The following is a 20,657-nucleotide window of genomic DNA, read 5'->3' on the forward strand; positions in this document are numbered from 1 at the left end:
TGACCTCATCAAAATTGCATAATTGATAAGTATTACACATCTATGTTTTGAATATTATACACCTTAATGCAACTTGTAAAATTTCAGAATCCTCAATAAGTTTAAAGTGTTTTTTTGGTATAACAAGATGTGAATTTTAAAAGGAAACATAATCTGGTTACATTTTGTTTACTGCAATTGAAAATTATCCGATCCAGTTGTAGGTGTTGGATTTTTGTGACAGGAAATGTAAAAACAAAACGAAATATCTGCATTTCCTTAAACTCGACTGGTGATTCCCTCTCGGACGTATCGTCCACTAGCAGAAATATGTTACTAGTGGAAGTGATTTAACTTACCAAGATGCATATTTAACATTGTTGTCTTTTGGTGATGTGATGTTCTATGCTAAACTATTTGTGAAGTGATTTACAAGTGAACTCATGATAGACTTATTTATTTAACTACGAACGTTATACAGTCGAGCAAGAGTTAAAGTTATACCTTTTGACTTTTGACTATTTTTTCTTCGAAATTTTGGATGATGGCAAAATGAAAAGCACAATCTTGTTCCCTTTCAAATGTAAGGTTATTTATTTGGCATATGTCAAAAATGAAATACAGTATGGAAGATCATTTTAACTAAAAAAATGACATAAACATGTCAAATTTCATAGGTTAGACAACTATTTCATGGAAATGAAAATTGCTTTTTTAATTGTAAAACGTTTTTAGAAAATTTAATCTAAAAAATTAACTTTAAACATTACTTGCGAATTGGTTTGAAAAATAATGTATGTTGTTTTGCCGTGTTAATAACTAGATCGTTAACCAGTCAACAATTTTCATGAATACAAAACGTTTCCTGTGTTTATTTTCAATCCAGACTTATATTCAGCACAGAAATTAGTTTACAAAAAATTGTCAATAGAAGGTTAAACCCTTGTGATTTTTTTAAATGGTAACACGTATTATGATGGTAATGTCCACAGGAAAGGAATTAAGTAAGAAAGCTCATTACATGTATGTAAGATGTGTATACTCATGGTTATGGAAGTCCGTGACCTAAAGTGCTAATTTTTGTGTTATTTGATCTTTTGTGGGGATTTGTCTCATTGAAAATCATACCATCCTTTCCTATTGTCATGTCAATTGTTAATTCATTGACATTCTTTTTTATACTGATGAAACATTTGAGAAAAATGTCTGAGCAGAAAGTTGAGCAAAGAAAAGGCTCATCGGTACCCAGCAGGCACTCAACGTTTAATAAACGTTGAAATGAGGTTGAAATGTGATCAACGTATATTCAACGTTGAAACAACGTAACATTTTCAACGTTGAGGAATAAACCAACATTCAACGTTGAATTAACGTTGATCATTTCAACGTTGTAATTGGAACGTTGATTCAACATTGAATCAATGTTGACTTATTTACTCATAGTAGACTAGGCCTATATAAAAAAAATCATTATCAGAAGGCAATATATGCATAACTGTAGAAGTATATATTTATAAAGAAAAGAATGAAAAAGAGTTTTGGATTTCACAAAACAGTATAGTACTAACTATTGGTCACTATTTCAACTTCAGTTTTGCGTCACCGTGACGGTATGAGAAAAGGGGGGGGGGAGGTAAGTCGTTTGATACTAAATATCCAGGAAATAAGAAATATAATTAATTAATTTCATTTCACATAACTTTAATTTGAACATTAAGATAACATGTAATGAAATTTAAAATAGTTGATTATCAACAATGATTGCGATTTCTGTTATTCATATTTTCGCGGGATTTGAACAGGAAGTTAGATTGCCCATGCGCATTATTCAAACACGCACCTTTCCTGTACAGTTTGAAAAAGAACAACAAAGGACAAAGACGAAAGAGAACTTCCCGTTTGTATGTAGATGTTTGCATGTGGCTATGACGGTTTGTTATATTTATGAATTGTGTTTAGAAACTCTGAATTGGTATCATATTGCACAATTATAGAAAATTATAACGTCAACATTGTATTCCAGAAAACAGATCAGAACACATGGAAGGGCCATCAAATATAATTTCCTCCAATTATACTATTTCTAAGAGCATTTAATGGGGTATATAGTTTCATTTTAAAGTTTAGGTAAAGATTGTTACAATTATTATGCTTAAAGATTCATATAAGAAAAAGGGGGGATATTTTGCTCAGGTAAATTTCCCAACATGTTTCAATACTTTATACTATATATATGCGATTCTTTTAGTTTACCTTTAAGGCTTGGTAAACCACATACTTTTTGACGATCATATTGAACAATGAATTTCAACTGGACAACAAGTATTGAATTTGAGCGATCATGGAAAATTGATACTTTTATTGTTTTATTTTTACAAAAACAAGTCAGTCTGAGCATTTACTGATCTTCAGGTGATCTCTAACTCTGTGTAATATGAGAAATGCATGTTTACATTAATGTGTACGTAACCTGGTTTTGAATGTTATAGCAGTCCATTATCTGATATCATGAACATGTATTATTTATTTTACAGAAGCTTGTCAAACAGATCAATGGCTAAAAGGCATCAAATGGAGCAAAATTAAAATTCAGTTTTGTGAATTCCAGTCTTTAAACATGTTAAAATCATCAAAGGTAGGTTTTTTGTCTGTATAGCTATCATGGCTATATACCATTTGTGTTCAAAGATTAATCTTTTGTTTATTCTAATTTTGTTTACTTTACATACAATATTATGTTTGTCTTTATATCTAAGCTATTCTAGTAAAGCTCTTTATTTTATGTTAATGGAATTGTGCAGTCATCAATAAAAAAAAAACCGTCTTACTTAGGTAAAGTGTTTTCATTGTTATCAATAACATAGTGGAACCAGCAGTCTTACAAAACTCAGGTTGAAGCTTCTTCATTAACAAAAAACTACTAATAGTAAACATTAATGTATACATTTTTATTAATGATTATCTTGTTACAATATGTGCTTCGTCATTATGGTTTTATTTATTTTCAATGCTTCTAGAAACAAATTGAAAGTGGCTCAAATTTAAAATATCTTTTCAGGACATACAATTTATATTTATTATATATATATAATCTGATTTTTTTCAGATTTTAAATATACTGCAAGAGTAAAAAGATGTCACTTGAAAATACATATCTGATAAAGACCTCTCCTGCTTAAAATTTACCGCAGAAAGATCCCGAGGTGGTGGACGAATGATGACATGCAATAAGGACAAAAAGAGACAAATATAACAAATGAATTTATAAAATAAATCTTGTATCAAAGGAAATATCATTGTATTATTAATTATTACTATTTTTGATATTATTGTTCCTGAGTAAATAAGTATTAATGTAATGGTTTATGAGGGTAATATATACATGTATATAACATATATGTATATATAATCAAGGACCTTTGTTTTTTGTGGATAGTTGTCTGGTTAGCAGTCATGCTGCATCTTCTTATTTTCGTAAATATTGCGATCATCCGGAACACACATTGGATCTAATAATGTCTTCACTGTTCCTAGATATATATACTACTATCAAGAAGGGTTTAACATTAGTTGGTCGTTTAATAAAAACTACTTTGAACTTGTGAGAATTGTTTAGAACTATTCAACATCTTCTTTCCTTTCTGTGGTCTCAGGGAATAAAGTGCATGTCTTAGTTTTTATGCAAACTGTGCAAATTCATTGAATGATTTGTCTTTTTATAGCTATTCACAACAAGAAAAACTACAAGTAAGAATATATCAAAAATGATAGGTGTCCACTTATAAATTAAATAGATAATTATGTCTATAGTTATTGTAAAATACAAGTGGACACACACAATCATTTCAGCTATTCCTTCTGCGAACAGGATTTTAAGATGTGACATTTATGGTCTAGATTTTTGACTTTGTACAAGCACCAAATGTTGTTTAAAGTAACAGTTGATGTATTTATTTAGATGTCTTCCATTTAACTTATCTATTTTGTACATATGTGTATTGGTGAGAGGGAAAAACATAAAAAAAAACACCATGTACACCCACACTGCCTGTTTACCATCTACATGATCTAACAACAGCAAAACTTTTGAAAGCAGGTAAAAATGTGGTGTTTGTAGCTTTATAATAAATTTCATTATTATACTTTCAACTACTGTTCAACCTTGAATCAACGTTGAATGGATGTTGAAACTTCAACGTTGAAATGACAACGTTAATTCAAATTTTCAAAATCAAACATAAATTTGACATTGTTTCAACGTTGAGAAACAACCTTGTTTCAACGTTGAATCAACGTTGAGTGCCTGCTGGGTAAGTACAAATACCTTGATGATAAATATTCAGTATCAAATTCATAAATAATGCACGATGGTCTTAAAGGAAAGATTCTGAGTAATGACGTTGTTTATCATCTTAATGCCGTTGCTACTGTACCCCAATTTATGACCTTTTTACCTATAATGTCCGTTTGTTTTGTTCACACATCGTTGTCAATATAATGTAATTTCATACGAGTATATAAGTGAGATATTTAACTTGCTATGAAACAAGATTTAATTCACCATTTTCTACATAAGAAAAAGTCTGCACCAAGTCAGAAATGTTACAGTTGTTGTCCTATCGCTTGGTGAGTTTGTTGCTTTTGGTTTTGCCCTTTGATTAGGAACTTTACATTTGAATTTTTCTCGGAGTTCAGTATTATTGTGATTTTACTTTTTATAGTACTTTTATTGTATAGTAATATCTTCAACTGGCTTATATCGACATGTTTTGTCAGAATAAAATACACCTAGACGGTTTAACACACTACAAAAGAATAGATGTCAGTGTTGACCGATATTACCAAGGTCATTGGAAAGGAACATCAAATGTCAGACAATAATTGAAATAACTGTTGTTCATACATGAGAAATGTCACAATAAAGTAATTGATTCTTGGTCAAACTATTATTTATCGAAGACTGTGTCGTTATTTTATTGTAAATGGCAGAATATTACGAAGTCCCTGGATTTTCTGTCACTTCTTTAAGTAATATATCACTGTATGATATATTGCGTTGTTTTAGTTTTGGGTAGAGGAATTTTCGGATAACACGTAATAGATGTAATAGCCAAAAAAACATTATTTCATGAAGTTTTCGTTTTATATTTTATATCTTAATATTTTGTAAACCTTTTATTTTTTTCCCGATCTTATAACAGGTTACATGTATGAAAAGTTTACAGTGTGTACTTTAAATGGCCCACTTACTTTCAATTCGTTAGTTCTCGTCTATAAGAAATATTAGAATACTTTCTTTGTCAGGGTTTTGGTGTTTGGTGTACTCCATTTGGATCTAATTGATAGTTTAAACATATTTAATGCTCAAACTGTTAAATGAATTAAACAAACGTTTTATACACGTTAAAGCACAGCCGTCGGTAATCAACCTTTATTCTCATAAATAACCGAGTTGCCTTTTATTCCAATATAAACTGTGTACTGAATAAAATGTTCACGTCGAGCATCTTTTATAATCTATATAAATCAACTCAAGATAGACATTTATATCGTATATAATAATAGTTATCAAAGGTACCAGAATTATAATTTAGTACGCCAGACGCGCGTTTCGTCTACACAAGACTCATCAGTGACGCTCATATCAAAATATTTATAATGCCAAACCAATACAAAATTGAAGAGCATTGAGGATCCAAAATTTCAAAAAGTTGTGCCAAATACGGCTAAGGTTATCTATGCCTGGGATAAGAAAATCCTTAGTTTTTCGAAAATATCAAGGTTTTGTATACAGGAAATTTATTAAAATGACCATAATATTGATATTCATGTCAACACCGAAATGTTGACTACTGGGCTGGTGATACCCTCGGGACGAAACGTCCACCAGCAGTAGCATCGACCCAGTGGTGTAAATAGTTATCAAAGGTACCAGGATTATAATTTAGTACGCCAGACGCGCGTTTCGTCTACACAAGACTCATCAGTGACGCTCATATCAAAATATCTTGTACTTCAACAAACCCGATTTATTATGAGGTCACACTTATCTGCAATTCACGTGGCAGTATTTAAACTTGGTATTAATCTGGTTTTGAAATATTTTGTTTTCGTTTCAACACAAATTCTCCTTGCAGCCTCGATCGCTTAAATGGCCATTTTCGCATTAATTTGTAGCTTTCTTATAATCAATTGTATTTATTCAGGGGCGTGTCCAGTATATTTGAAAGGGGGGGGGGGCGTAGAATAAAAAAAATTTTGGACTTTTTTTGGCTTAAAAACATAAAATAATAGAGAATTGCACTAATGTAACGGTTCCTGACTTGGAGCATGTATATTTTATAGTTAAAGTGTCAGGGTGTGACATTTTTTATGCCGAGTTTTCTCCATTAATTGTCTATGGTACATTAAAATGATTGGATGGATCTTAACAGCAGTAGACCAATAACGAGAAATTCCAAACTCAAGGGTATAAGAAGTAACTTAACATTTCAATACCTAGGCCAGGATTTTATGAACGAGAGGCGTGATTACGGTTGAGGGTCCATGGGGAAGCTCAAAAGCTCCTGAATTTCAACAATTTAGCATCAAATTATGAAGTAATTCCTCTATTTTTGATTAAGTTCGGGTTTCGTTGAACGACACACATGATACAAGACAAATAAACACTGAAGAATAAAGTTCTTTCGTTCTGAGTATTGCTTTAATGTGGAAATATACATATTTCTAGTATACATGTACCTTGACGCAAAACCTAAAATGAACACAGAAAAATACTGACGGACTATCATTTTCAATTACTAGAGTGGATTCATAAGAACCATTTTACGTGGATTTCTCATGGCGTAATCGTCAATAATTTTATCAAAATTAAGTTTAATGTCTCTGTGAATATATAAAAGAAGCAGAGCATTCAGGCGATCCTCCTTCATGGTGCTTCTCAAATCATTCTTGATCAACTTAAGGGATGAGTTAGCTCTTTCGGTGGAGCTTGACGTGACGCTCGTCAAAGCAAGTAAGAAGAGAACTTTCATGATGTTTGGGAATAAAGTCGAGCATGCCCTTACATCAGTTAAGGTTGATGTTATTGACTCTGGTTTGTCCGATTGATTTTCCCAAAACGACTTCCAGAGTCTCATCTCTTGCCTGAATGTTTCAGGCGAAGGCATATCAGAATTGTAATAATCATAAACATCCTTCTCCATCTCTTCGGAGATGAGGTGAACTCGGAAAGGCAAAATTGACAAGGCACGAACAACAGAGACAGCCTCTTGACCAAAACGCATATCAAGTTGCTGAATTAGCTCATCAAGATAAGGTAAGTAGATTGCCCGTTTAAAGTATTCTTTATCTGATGAAGCGGGAACATTGTTACGATGTGTCTGTCTAGCACAACGACGGGGCATTTTAAGCTCATCAAGTCCGGCCTTTACTGCCATGTCAGACGCATTACTGTAAACCAAGTCAAACTCTTGTTCATTTTTACGGGTTTCTTCGATGATCTGTTTCACAGCTCCGATCATTTTATAACCTTCAACAATGTCTAAAGATGAGCCTTGAAGCTTAGAACTTACTCCACGTACATAACCAAAAAAGTTGTGTACTGTTTGGAAGCAAATAATAAATGTACTATCTGTTATCTTGGACAGAAGGCCATGAGCATCCGTAATAGCCTTTCGGTCCCACGAACGTCCCTCATTGGAGCTTATGCCTTCTAAACATGCTACCAATGCCTCATACATTGTCGCGAATGTGTCGAGTGTGGCGTGTTTCTCTGTCCACCTAGTTTCACAGAAGATTTTGAATTTTGATTTAGAAATTTTGTTATTTTCTTGTCGATTGTTGTTAATATCTTCTACCGCCGTTTCTAGTATAATATTGTAGATCTTTATCTGCTGATAATAGTCTTTGAAATAATAGTCATAAACATAGCAAATAGCTTAAACTCGTCATTAAGGACATCATTATTTGCATCGTCATCTTGTATTTTAGGTGAATTCAGAAACAAGATAGATTTGCCATTTTGATCATTTTGTCTATTCATATTTTTTCTATCTATTATACTTCTCATGATATAGATATAAGATAACGGTGCCTTTAAATCGTGTGTTCTACTTTAAGCCATGTTGGTTATGTTTCTTGACGGACAAAAATGAAAACCACAAGATGTATACTCGATTCAATATGCAATCTACATGCAATAATGACTTTAAAGAAAAATATTCAATGTACATGTATATGGGTAAAATACATTTAAAATTATTCGAGAAATCTGTGATCAAAGTTCGAAGAGAAGTGTGTCAAACTATTTTTAGGGTAATTATCAATGTAAAAGTGTTTAAGTAAACTACAGCCATAATTGCTATCACAGTTCCACAAATACGTCTGAGCACTTTGGATAGATCAAATTAAAAACGTTATTATATTGTGTATGATGGTTGTATAATTGTTAACGTTGTCTAAATCAATCAATTTTACATCCTGTGTTACACGAAAATATGATATATCACGCTTTGTGGCATGACCGCTGAACACTATTTATTCTGAGCAACGGAAGAATCATTACAAAATGCAGTGGTGTTTTTTTTTAAGTAATATATGGCCTTGCTATTTTCTAAGATTAGATATTGCCTCACAGCTAGCATTATCACTGGTCTTTAAAAAAGCATAAAAGATGTTAACGAATAGACATCCTATCTTACATTGAGAAACGTATAATGTTCTAAACGATTACTTCAAAAAATGATTGCAGCATTATTGGTTGTCATTTTCATTTAACGTCAATTCATAGCATTTTAAAAAGGCTGAAACTATGTATTACTACCATCAAATATAAACTTTCCTTAATACTTTGTAGGTAGTTAAACGGAGTGTTAACGAGTAGTTTTAAAACCTCCTTCACAAAAGTGTTATGTATACGTCTTCATAGTCATTATCAAGAATTTGAATAGCAGTGTTGATTTATTTAACACAGACATTTATGTGCATAATATTTCATCATGCATACATGATGTCCAAGTAAGAAGTTTGCACTTGAGAGTTCAGGATCACTAACGGTTGTTCAACTGTCTTCAAATTTGACAAAGTAAAATAGTTTTGTTGCTTTCAGAGTATTACAAAAAACTACCCGAAATGTCTTTTAGGTAAAATATTAATAGCTGGCATAATCTGGCAAACTTATGTTCATACAAACATTCTTTTATTAAAAATGGTGGTAAAACAATGAGACATTAAATTAACTATAGAAAAGTCCAAATGATGTGTTGTGTTGTCATTGCACAAATCCAAAAAAACATTTGAAAGAAACTCTCTCGTCGATGTCCTCTGTTGAAAGAACAAAATCCTCGGATTTCACGACGTTTTGAATTTTTTTGTTAAACGAATATTTACAAAATCTTGAAATACGAAAAATATGTTATCTTAAAATTTCAAACTCTGACTGTGCAGTAAGTTTAAGATTCAAATGAATAAAACTTAATTATAAAAAAGGAAATTTTAGTTAAAAAAAACCCCAACACGTTCTTAATTTCATTCGTCTGAAGGGCTTTTCTAGATTTATCTTCATAAGAATCGCCCATAGCTGAAATTTTGAAAGCCGTTAATGTTTAAGAACCCAAACAGTAAAAGAGCTATATGATCATAAAGGACCTATCAAAGTCGCCAAATCTAATGTTAACTTTCCCTGAAACGTTAGTGCATGTCTGTCATTGTGTTGTCTTCAATTGTTTTGTTATCGATAAGACCGCTAATTTTCTATTTTGAATAATTTCATGTTATCCATTCATTTGATGTGTTTAAGCTTTTGATTTTGTCATTTGATTAGGACTTTAGTTTTGGATTTACCTCTGAGTGTGGTATCTTTGTTATTAACTTTCTTATCATGTTGGACCATTTTAAAGCCGACTATACAATAAATATGGTGTTTTCTCCAGTATTAAAAGTAATAAGGTGGTATACAATTGTTACCTACCACTCCATTTAACTGTGGAAGTTAGTTGTTCCATTTACAATCATAAAAAATATCTCCATGTTTATATCATGTGTCTTTCCCCAAGTCAGTAACCTCGTCACAGGTCTTTTGTTTTTTTGATTTTTTGTTTTGTTGTTTGTTTAATTTGTAGTTTATTTTACAGATCTGTTTTATTATTGGCAATTGCTATATTTATAGAATGTAATGATTGCTCCAGTGGCATATATTGTATCTATGTTAAGGACAATACTAAGTTGATTATCAATACTATACCGTCGTGATGTAGGACAAGAACTTTAGAATGTCACTAAAAACCGAGGGTATATTAAATACTATACGTTGACATCTAGATAATGTGATTTTCATATCTGTCTATCTAGGAAAAGTATCATACATATTTCCAAAACCGTCAGACATATGTGGCAACACAATATATCCTATTAACATAAAGTTTTCATAAAAGTTGTATTTACAATGCGTTGATAAATATCTCATCTATAAATTTTTATATCTAGGGCCAATTGAAGTTGCATTCTCATTTCTCTTCAGGCACTAATGTGACATTATAGCATAAGGGTCGACTGCATGTCGATTGTAAGTCCCTGGAAACTAATAAATCTGCTGAATAGAAAAAAAACTATTAGTTATACTAGTATAAGAAATCTGATTTTGCTACAATAATGTGTAGCACCCTAGAGAATGAATCCTGACATCATTAACATTCATCTTACAATAGACTGAGGGATAATGATATCTACCGAAACAAATAACTTTGAAATCAATGACTGTTGAACACAGAATAATAAAGTGTGCAATTTATAAACTTTATTGTTTTTCATAATGGTTTAGATACGGTTCAGAATCAGGACTGTTGTAAAATTAATACATAGGAATTGTCCAAAATCAATACCATTTTTTTTCTAATTACAATCATACAGTTTTTTCTAAAGATAAGTAAGACAAAACCGTTCTACGTCAAGTATCGGACGCCATTTTAGTTTCAGACATTGTTACAATTTGTTTTAACCAATTTGAAAATTCTGCACGGGGTCTAGTAAGTATAAAAGGATACTTCCTTATTGGAAGAGCTATGTCAACGTCCTAACACGGAAATGTATTTGTAGATGGTGTAATACCACCATAGATTTTCCTTATTAGCCTTTGTTAAATTTACACTTTTCAAAAAAAAATTGTGCAGAATTTATCTTTGTTTCAAATAAAGAAATTCTTGGCACGAGTAATGTATTATCCTGCCCAGTACTATCGACGAAATTTTGTGTTATATTGCGTTGCGTATCAGAAAATAACTTTAACTGGACGTAAACCAATCTAGTGTTTATCCCTATTTTAAAGCTGTTTTCAAGCTTTATTTACCATATAACCTCAAGTTTACAAAATATTCTATAGAACATCAAACAAACAAAAGATGGTGTTGACAATATACATGATATATGATTACACAATCGATCGGTACAATCGCATACATGTAAAGAGGTGACCAAGTATTTATGTTAAGTGAGGCGTATGATGAATATGTTCGTGCAGATTTCCATTGAAAGATGCTTTTCAACTCTACTTTAATTAGAAATCCAAATAAATAACAAGTTTTGAGAGTATTTAAAGCCAAATATAACATACACAGATGTCAGAATTGTCGTAAGGAACTCTGCATGTTGGTGGTTCAACTGAAAAGGCGAAGCAATTGTTTAAATCCTGCAAGTACCAACTCATTGGCAACGATCTGAAGGAATTATAATGGACTTAAAGTCCTGCAGCAGTGGTTATTAGTTACATATGGTTGTGTAAAATAAATATTTGATTAATTTCCCAGCCTTCAAATGTTTTTATTTCCGCCCAAGATTGGCTGAACCAAAGCTTTAGAAAACCAAACAATAAACATCATGATCCTATTATTAATGCAATTAGTAGGTTTTACAAGGTAAGGTTGTTTGATTGATTCTGGTTTATTCTAACATCAAAGGATAAAAAGTTCATGCATGTGCACGAATATTGTTTCTGAAAAGTAGGGGTGATTGGTCATTGATTGACGTTTGATTTACATCCAAAGGAACAAACATCATGCATGAACGAAAACACATTACATATTTAGACAATAGGTAGGTTTTAAACGGTTGGGAGCCAGCGTGATGAAGGGTTGGCATTTGGACAGTCGCTTGAAATTACGAGATAGATGAGTGCAGTTCTAACCTTTATAGCAAGTTAACTTCAAGTTGATAACCAGTCATTTGAAATTGTCAAAGTTAACCTGTGACTGGATTTAGGACTGCTCAGACTAATCCTAGGACAACGATCTAGTTAACTTTAAAAGCGGTCCTGGTCCTAGTAGTGTTTTTATGTCTGCCGAAAAAGTTTACTTGGAAACAGGTCCGCTACTGATATAAGTTAACTTCGAAACCAATCCTGCCATAAGTTAACATAAGTACATCAGACTGAATTTCAAGTTAACTTTTAGCTTGTCTGCTCAACACTTAGTTAACTTGTAACCAGGACCGCTCTACATCGATTTTTTTTTAAAGATCTTTCAATGTCTTTGTTTCTTGGTATAAACATAGAAAGAAAAAAAAATACTTCCGTGCTATACACACGATCAAATACATGTATTTGTAAATAAAGTACTTTGATTTTATATAAATTTATCCGTGATCTGCCTTTCGAAAAATTAAAAAAAAAGCAGTGTCTGTGCGTACCTGCATGCGGGGATGCGTAGCCAATTTGGCCTTGTATTCTACGCGTACCAACAACCGATTTAATAATAAACTGTGATATGATCGGTAAAGAAACGTTAAAGATATACGAACATTATCGATTGTTTCCTAAATTTTTGAATTTAGTGAAGAGAATGGAAAAAAATAAATAATAATTTGCATTTTTTTTAGTTAGAAAAACAGAAATTAAACGTAAATTCACATTAAAAAAAAATTATACTGAATTTGAATAAATATATGTTAAAAAAATCCAGTGTGAAAGTGTTAACATAAACCAAAAAAATTTAAATAACTTAAACGACAAAAAAATAAAGTTTGAGTGAATGCACAATTTTGAGTAATAAGAGAAAATTCCATATGATATATAACTAGATGCATTTGATATGTATATATTAATGATCGTTTATTTTAAGAAATTAAACTGTTTTTATTTTGCATTGTTTTTGTATATAATGCCTTTATTTATTTAATTATCATCTAAAAAATATCGTATACTCCATTATATCAATAATTATAATTAATATTTAAATCTGTTTCTCAAATGTTTTTTTCCTTCCCGTTCCAAGATTTGCAGAAAATAGTGTTCTGTATACATGTATGAGACGTCATCAGGCATGGTCGCCTTTTTCACGAACGTCACAAAAGGAAATTCAGAAGAAATCAAGAAAACTTGACGTCATAATTAAATCTCGACCAACCCCTTGCTGAGAACAGAAATTTCACTAGTGAGGAGATATATTTTTCTCACATGTTTTTCGTTTACTCATGAAATGTGAAAATAGTACAAAAATTAGAGCAATAAAAGTACAATGTTACATGCATACAAAAATTGTACAATTATGTCTGCTTTCATTTATGATCATTGACCTTGAACGTTTAAAGGATCGTTATCACTTATTCTAATAACAGTGTTTGCGTTCATCTGAAAATTTCAACTAAATAGTGTAAGTGTTGTGTCTTAGAATCTTCATCAGTTTGTAGAAAAAAATATTTGATCGAACAGTTATATGATATTAAACAAATAAGTTCGAAGTTTTGTATTTGGACATATTTATTCGCTCGAATCGAAAAGATCCGCCACAAATATTTGTATCGTCTTTTCCACTATTCAATATGTATGACAATGTAAATTACATGCGAGCATGCATTATGATAGAAACAGCACAAATACACTATACTTGAATAAGGAAAGGGGATAAAGAAAGAATGACCAGAAACTAGGATGACGATGCTGACACAGGTTGATGAGAGTTTTACCTATGTTGATATCATACCACTAGGAATCTATTGTTTTTTTCTCTTGATCAAAATATTGGGACTTGCTTTTTTAAAATTGCACATGTTGATCATAGGAAAGAGTATCTAGTATTATGCTCAAATCGCATTAGGTTGCGGAGGCCATTAATTAGAATAGCCTGTAGATTTGAATAAAAAGGACAATGAAAAGAAAAAAATTATTTCAACTACTGTATATGGGTTTTAGTAAGCCTTCCGATTTAGTTTGTACCACGTGCACAGACCAATCAATGCATACTGACAGAAATTGATATAACTATCGTAGTGTTACCTTAGTTTTAATACATCATTATAAATTTATAAACTAGAAACTAAACAATTACATTAATCATTTACACCAGGACGGTAAAATGGTATAGCATTTAATCCCCATTAGTGAATAGAGATGAGCGTTTTTTGTGAATTACTTGATTAGTGTTCAATGCATTTTCAATAATATAAACAATATGAAGTCTCTAGATAAGTTACAACACAAATGTCAATTTATCTATACTAATATAAATGAAGTTGTAACAACATCATAAAATTTTATTGTTACAATTATTCAAGATAAGAAACTCTATAACATTCAATGTCAATTCTGACAAAATTATACACAGTTTCATAAACTGTCTGGCAGCGATATCAAAATGCCCAATGTTTCTTTGAATTACATAATACATAAAGTTGTCATTTTCTTTTTAGATACATCGTAGTAATTGATGCGTTTGGTCTATGTATATAAATACGGTTTAGTGAAGGAAAAAATATTACAGAAACTCCGCAGTTAAAATAAAGAACAAGTACAAGGTCAAAAGCTTGATAAAACGATTTGTTTGTTCGTATAATTATTTGTATGTTTTTCATTGATTTCAATGGTATCACGAACCACTCTCAAAATTCCTGAACTAAGACATGCATACGAATATGTGATGCGATTACTCTAGTGGTGTCTTTTTCCATTATATCAACCCCCTTATTTTTGAAATACTTAGGCTTTTCTACCTTAGAAATAGATTACCTTAGCTGTATTTAACAAAACTTTCGGAAATGTTGTCCTCGTTGCCCCTCAACTTCGTACTTTATTTGGCCTTTTTAACTTTTTTTGGATTCGAGCGTCACTGATGAGTCTTTTGTAGACGAATCGCGCGTCTGGCGTAAATACAAAATTTAATCCTGGTTTCTATAATGAGATTATTTCTACGTGTCTTACGAGGATAACAAAAGCTACATAATAAAACACTTATTAACCAGTATAGTGAATTATGTCTGAGGTGTAATACCACCATTGATTTTCCCCTATTAGTCTTTGTTAAATTTGCACTATCAAAAAAAAATGTGCAGAATTTATCTTTGTTTCAAATAAAGAAATACTTGGCATGAGTAAAGTTTTATCCTGTCCAGTTATATAGAAAAAATTTCACATACATTTCATAATGCATATAAGAAAATAACCATCATTGGAAGTTAACCAATCTAATTTCTCCTCTTATTTTATCTGTGTACAAGGTTTAGTCACCATATAACCTCAAGATTACAAAATTTTCCATAGAAATCCCAAATAAAAAATATTGGTGTTGTGAAATACCCAAGACATACGTTTATGACACAGAAATGGTTTTATTGCAATACAATGTAGGATTAATTACCTACCAATGTCAAATTCAAGGGAATATCTTTTTCCGACCTACTTTCGTATACACTGAACCGGATGTGACGTACCATTATTTGGTGGTATTACACCTCTGAAACTGTCCCTTTATTAATAAAAACAAAATTATTATGTTACAGACGTAGAGGCCATTTATACAGGGCTATTACGAAAAATCAGGGATGAATATGAAGGGTCATTATGAAAACACAAGGCCATTATGGAAAAACCGTGCCCTTATGAATAAACAGGGTGATTATGGATTTTGAGTTATCATCAATTCAGATAAGTTTCTGGGGAAAGAATCATGATTACCATCTCATTAAACCCAGTTGTTAAATGTATGATTGCATAATATTTTCCATGAAGTGTATCATTTAATTCAATTCTGAGCTTTAGAATCCTAAACGAAATCTTGTATTTGGTATGCTAACTTAAAACTATGAATCATTAAAGAAAAACTGATCGTATATACGCGAGTTTTAAATGCGCAATAAACCAAACAAAATAAAATCGTTTGAAATTTCACAGTTAACTTAGTACTTGGTGAAAAAAAGCATATCAAAAGATATGGAAGGGCTTCATACATCAACTTGAAAATACATGAATCAACAGGGTTTCCTGTAATCCACTTTAAATTACAAGAAGTCATACAAGTCAAAATAAGAGGAAACAAAACTCTTTGTAAGGTGATTGTTTACTATACAAGATGTAATGAATCTAATAAAATTGATCTTAAGCACATCACACATAATTAGAAAAACAGCATACATATATTGCTTCATGACAATTTATGGTTTCCTTGTCTGATACAAAGACGAAAATCCCAACTACATAAAAAAAAATCTCAATTGCCGCTACAACCGCTTTATTCGACTTGTATTTCCTTTTTTATTTGGTGTTGATCCAGTGAAATGTCAACGTCAGCAGTGTTATTTGATTTTATAAATTCTCCAAACTGAATATTATGAATTTATGCGCTTAAGTCAATGAAATCACTTAGAATAGATAATATAGATCAATAAAGGTCTGGATAATGTTTAATGTGGGTGTTAATGTAGATTGTTTTTGTAATTCAGTACTTGTCTTTTTAAAATTACTGTTGAATTGTATAAACATCAAACAAAAACGACGGAAATAGCTTAGTAAATATTGCAATGCATTGTTCAATCAGTGGACGAAAATACAGAAAAGTACATTTTTTTTGTGAAACTCAGTTAATTTATTCTCAGAACAACAATCATAATTGCTAACTGTTGTCTTTGATTTAATTATTTAACATTCCAAATTAAAACACATGTTTAGGTTCAGAATTTGTAGCTATTGCATAAAACATAGTAATGCATTCCTTTTCCGTTTTCTCCTGTTCTTGATAGGTATACCGAATGGGATTTTTGTTTAAGAAAAAATGATAGATAAAGCTAAGTGTTAAACCAGAAAGTAAAGTATAACACCAACGATACAGGAAACAAGAAATTTGTTTTTATTTTTGTAAATTTACAAATTAAATCGAGCTTTTGTATACAGTTAAAAACTACCTGTTACATCACCAGAATAACAAAAATATCTTGATGAGGCCACTAGCACTTATTTGATTTCAATCTTTTAGATGATGATTATACTATATGCATTGAGTTACACATATGTAAAAATCGTATTTAGTGGTTCTTTAAGCTTTAGCACCAAACTATTAACGCTAATGCTATTTATGAGAAAATCGGATGGTATTTCATAATAAATACTTCGGCATTGAGTTACTCATAAATTTTTATGTCAAAATCGTATTTAGTGGTTCTTTAAGCTTCAGCACCTAACTATTAGCGCTAATGTTATTTATGAGAAAATCGGAAGATATTTCATAATAAATACTTCGGCTTCAAAATAAGATTTTTCTTGTCAACAGAAATGCTTAAATCAATGAATTGGTGCAAGAACATTTTCTTGTACTCATGGTAAATGGCAAAAAAGATAAAAGTTGTAAATGAAAATAGAAGTTTCTTTTTTAGTGCAATTTATTTTAAAAGACAAACTATTAAGTACAATATGTTCATACCAAATTTAGATATCACAAAAATAGTTTGGAAAACAAAGTATAATAAACAGCTGCACAAGAGCTAATAACATGCCTTTATTGCTCAACTTATAATTGAATTATCAATCGATTCGGTTATGTCAAAGATATTTAATTGTAAGAAAATAAGCAAATGAAATGGCTCTGTTAAAAATCATGTCATAAAGTCCCGTATTGTAACCAAAGAGCGTGACAACTATTGCACCTATTCCAACTACAGTCAAACCTGTTTTAAGAGACCACTTAAGGGAGGTCTCTTAATACAGGTTCAATTTATATGAAATGCACTACAAAGGTATCTAACATTGATTGTCTTTTAACACAGGATTTTGCTTAATACAGGTGCGTTTTGAAAACTCAAGGTTTGGGTACAGTATATTCAAAAATACTAATTGATGCCAATAAAACTCCCAGAAATCTAGAGCGCCTGACTAAAGCCCTGATCACAACGAACCCACGACACATCTATGCAGCGCCCTAACATGAAATTTAGTCAAATCGCAGGTCATCTGTGATCGTCGTACAACAATCGCACGATACTTTAAGCATCGTGGCGCTGTCGCGTGTCGTGGGACGAAAATTGGACATGGACCTTTTTTGCTCTACGATTTGTCGTGTCACTGTCTTATGGCGGTTGTGAGAGTGTCTTACCACAGTCGTGCGACTGTCGTGCGATAAACACATTGTCGCGGGTACCAGCATATACCATTTTAATAAAAACAAGCGTACGACTGTCGCACGACTGTCTTTTGACAATCTCAGAACTGTTGTGAGACACTCGTGATACAGTCGCACGATTGTCTCACGAATACCAAATTTCGTACGTTTGCTCACACAATATTGTTTGTCTGTCATACGACAGGGGTACACAACCTATATTCGTTATATTAAGAATAATACAATTCGGCGGGAATGAATGTTTGGAAAAAAACCGTCTGCCGTTTAAAGAGGATGACTATATACCACCAGAACGATTACGCTTGGCCCTGCTGAATAGGCGCCTTGTCGGACTCAAACAAGAGCAAATTTGGCCCTGTTAGCGTTGATTCTTATAATATAAAATAATACGAAAAAATCGTTTATATGGACCGAATTTATAATGACACTGAACAATATTGAAAGCAAATGGCAAATTGCACCCAATAAATCGGGCCTTCTTTATATAGAACTAGTTTGGAGTCAAACGTGCGAGTGACCCTCGACTGTTGTGCGACAGTCTTACGACAATCGGACGACAACTGCACGACAGTGACACGACAGTAACACGCGCATCCCATGACATGAACACATGAAAAAAACCCAAAACAACTGACGATTGTCGAACGTCTATCGCACGACCGACTTCCGACAAACTCACGACAATATAAGTACAATTTTTTTTCTGTCGTGTATCCATCATGGAAACATCGTGGACATGTCGTAACTGATGTAACCACTTGAAATATTTTTTTGATATTTTGAACGACAGTATCACAACAACTATTTTATAGATCTTCCACGACTAAAAATCATACGATCTGTTGTGATCGGAGCTTAAGCGGAAAACCACAGTGATATAAATGGAGCTTTTGTTCAACAATTACTGCAATATTCTAGGTTTGAAAGGAAAAGATTGAGGACTACTGCAGTTAATTTGCGGTTTTTGAAAAATTCTGTAACGACAAACTGAAAATTTAAAAAACAATAACAAGAGAGCTCAGAATATTGTACATTGTGAGTGATACTGGAGTTCGATTTTTGAAAATGTAAAAGTCAAAATTCCGTTTTTTAAAATGTAATAAATAGTAAACGAGAGCTTTCGTCAGTCAATTGGAATGTTGTGTTTAATTTTTATGAGAATTTTTAAAGCGAGTTATTTTGCAATGTAGCTGTTCAAAAAAAAACCTGATTGGTGTCTTTTTCGTTTTAAGACGTATTCAGTTAGGTTTTTTTTACCTTCAGGCATACACAGCATTAGCTAATTTCTAGAGTTTTTATCATTCCCGGTTTGCAATGTTCCTTTCAATTCCTTGCTAGTCTGGCCTTCCTACTACGTCGAGTCATATGTAGACAAAAAGCACGTCTGCTGTACCAACATTTATTTATAAGCCTGGTTTCTTTGATGAGTGTATATATCTTTGTATTGAACGGCTAGTGGTTTCTTTCAACTATGCCTATCATAAATCGATTGTGTTACATTCATTATAACGCACCCCAAGGTATCTGCTTATCTATTGTAAAGGCATGTATAATATATCGACAGGTACCGTCATGATGAGGAAAATATAGCCGACTCGCAAATTAACAAAGAATTAATAATCTTGCCATTTAAAGATAAACTTTTGAACACTATCATATATGTTTTGTATATACAACTGCGACAGTTGAAATCATAGTGAAAATCAAAACATTCTAAGTGAAACAGATTCTTGAATAGAAAAAACAAGAAGTCAAACAAGTTAAAAAGAAGAGACAAAATTCTTTGCTAGTTGATTGTTTTCTTTACTAGATTATGTGATCAAATACAAATTATCTTAAGCACATCACATATAATAAGAAAAAAAACTTATTAATATGTATTACTCCATAAAAAGGGTTTGATTGTCTGATTTGAAGAGGAATAAAAACTACTTCATTGTGAAAAAGGCTACTACTTCAGATCAATCCGATTTTAATTTCTTTTTTAAAAGTGGTGATCCAGATCAATGTCGACGTCACCATTCTTACTTTATTGGATTTTACAAATTCTCCAAACAAATTTCTTTTACATTATATGCTGTGGATACTGAAGTCACTTGGAAAACCAATTTGGAACAGAAATGGTCTAAATTAGTGTTTATGTGGGAGTAAATCTGGTTTTTATAATACGATACTTATCTATAATTCAATACTATTGCAGAAGTGTATGGACATCTACAAGAAACGACGGAAATGGATTTGTATATATTTGAGTTATTTCTTAAGATTGCTCAATGAATTGTTCATTTAGTGCGACCGAAATACGAT

The 20,657-nt window shown here is 31.8% G+C and overlaps 1 protein-coding gene across 1 annotated transcript; it reads right to left on the bottom strand.

Annotated features, from left to right (window-relative positions):
• Nucleotides 1-6,779: 6,779 nt before the first annotated feature.
• LOC139490110 (52 kDa repressor of the inhibitor of the protein kinase-like) lies at nucleotides 6,780-7,721 on the bottom strand. The gene has a single exon (XM_071276962.1). The coding sequence runs from the start codon at nucleotides 7,719-7,721 to the stop codon at nucleotides 6,780-6,782; it is 942 nt and encodes a 313-aa protein (XP_071133063.1).
• Nucleotides 7,722-20,657: the final 12,936 nt, after the last annotated feature.

Source organism: Mytilus edulis, chromosome 9, assembly GCF_963676685.1.
Source record: "Mytilus edulis chromosome 9, xbMytEdul2.2, whole genome shotgun sequence".
Classification (NCBI taxonomy): Eukaryota; Metazoa; Mollusca; class Bivalvia; order Mytilida; family Mytilidae; genus Mytilus; species Mytilus edulis.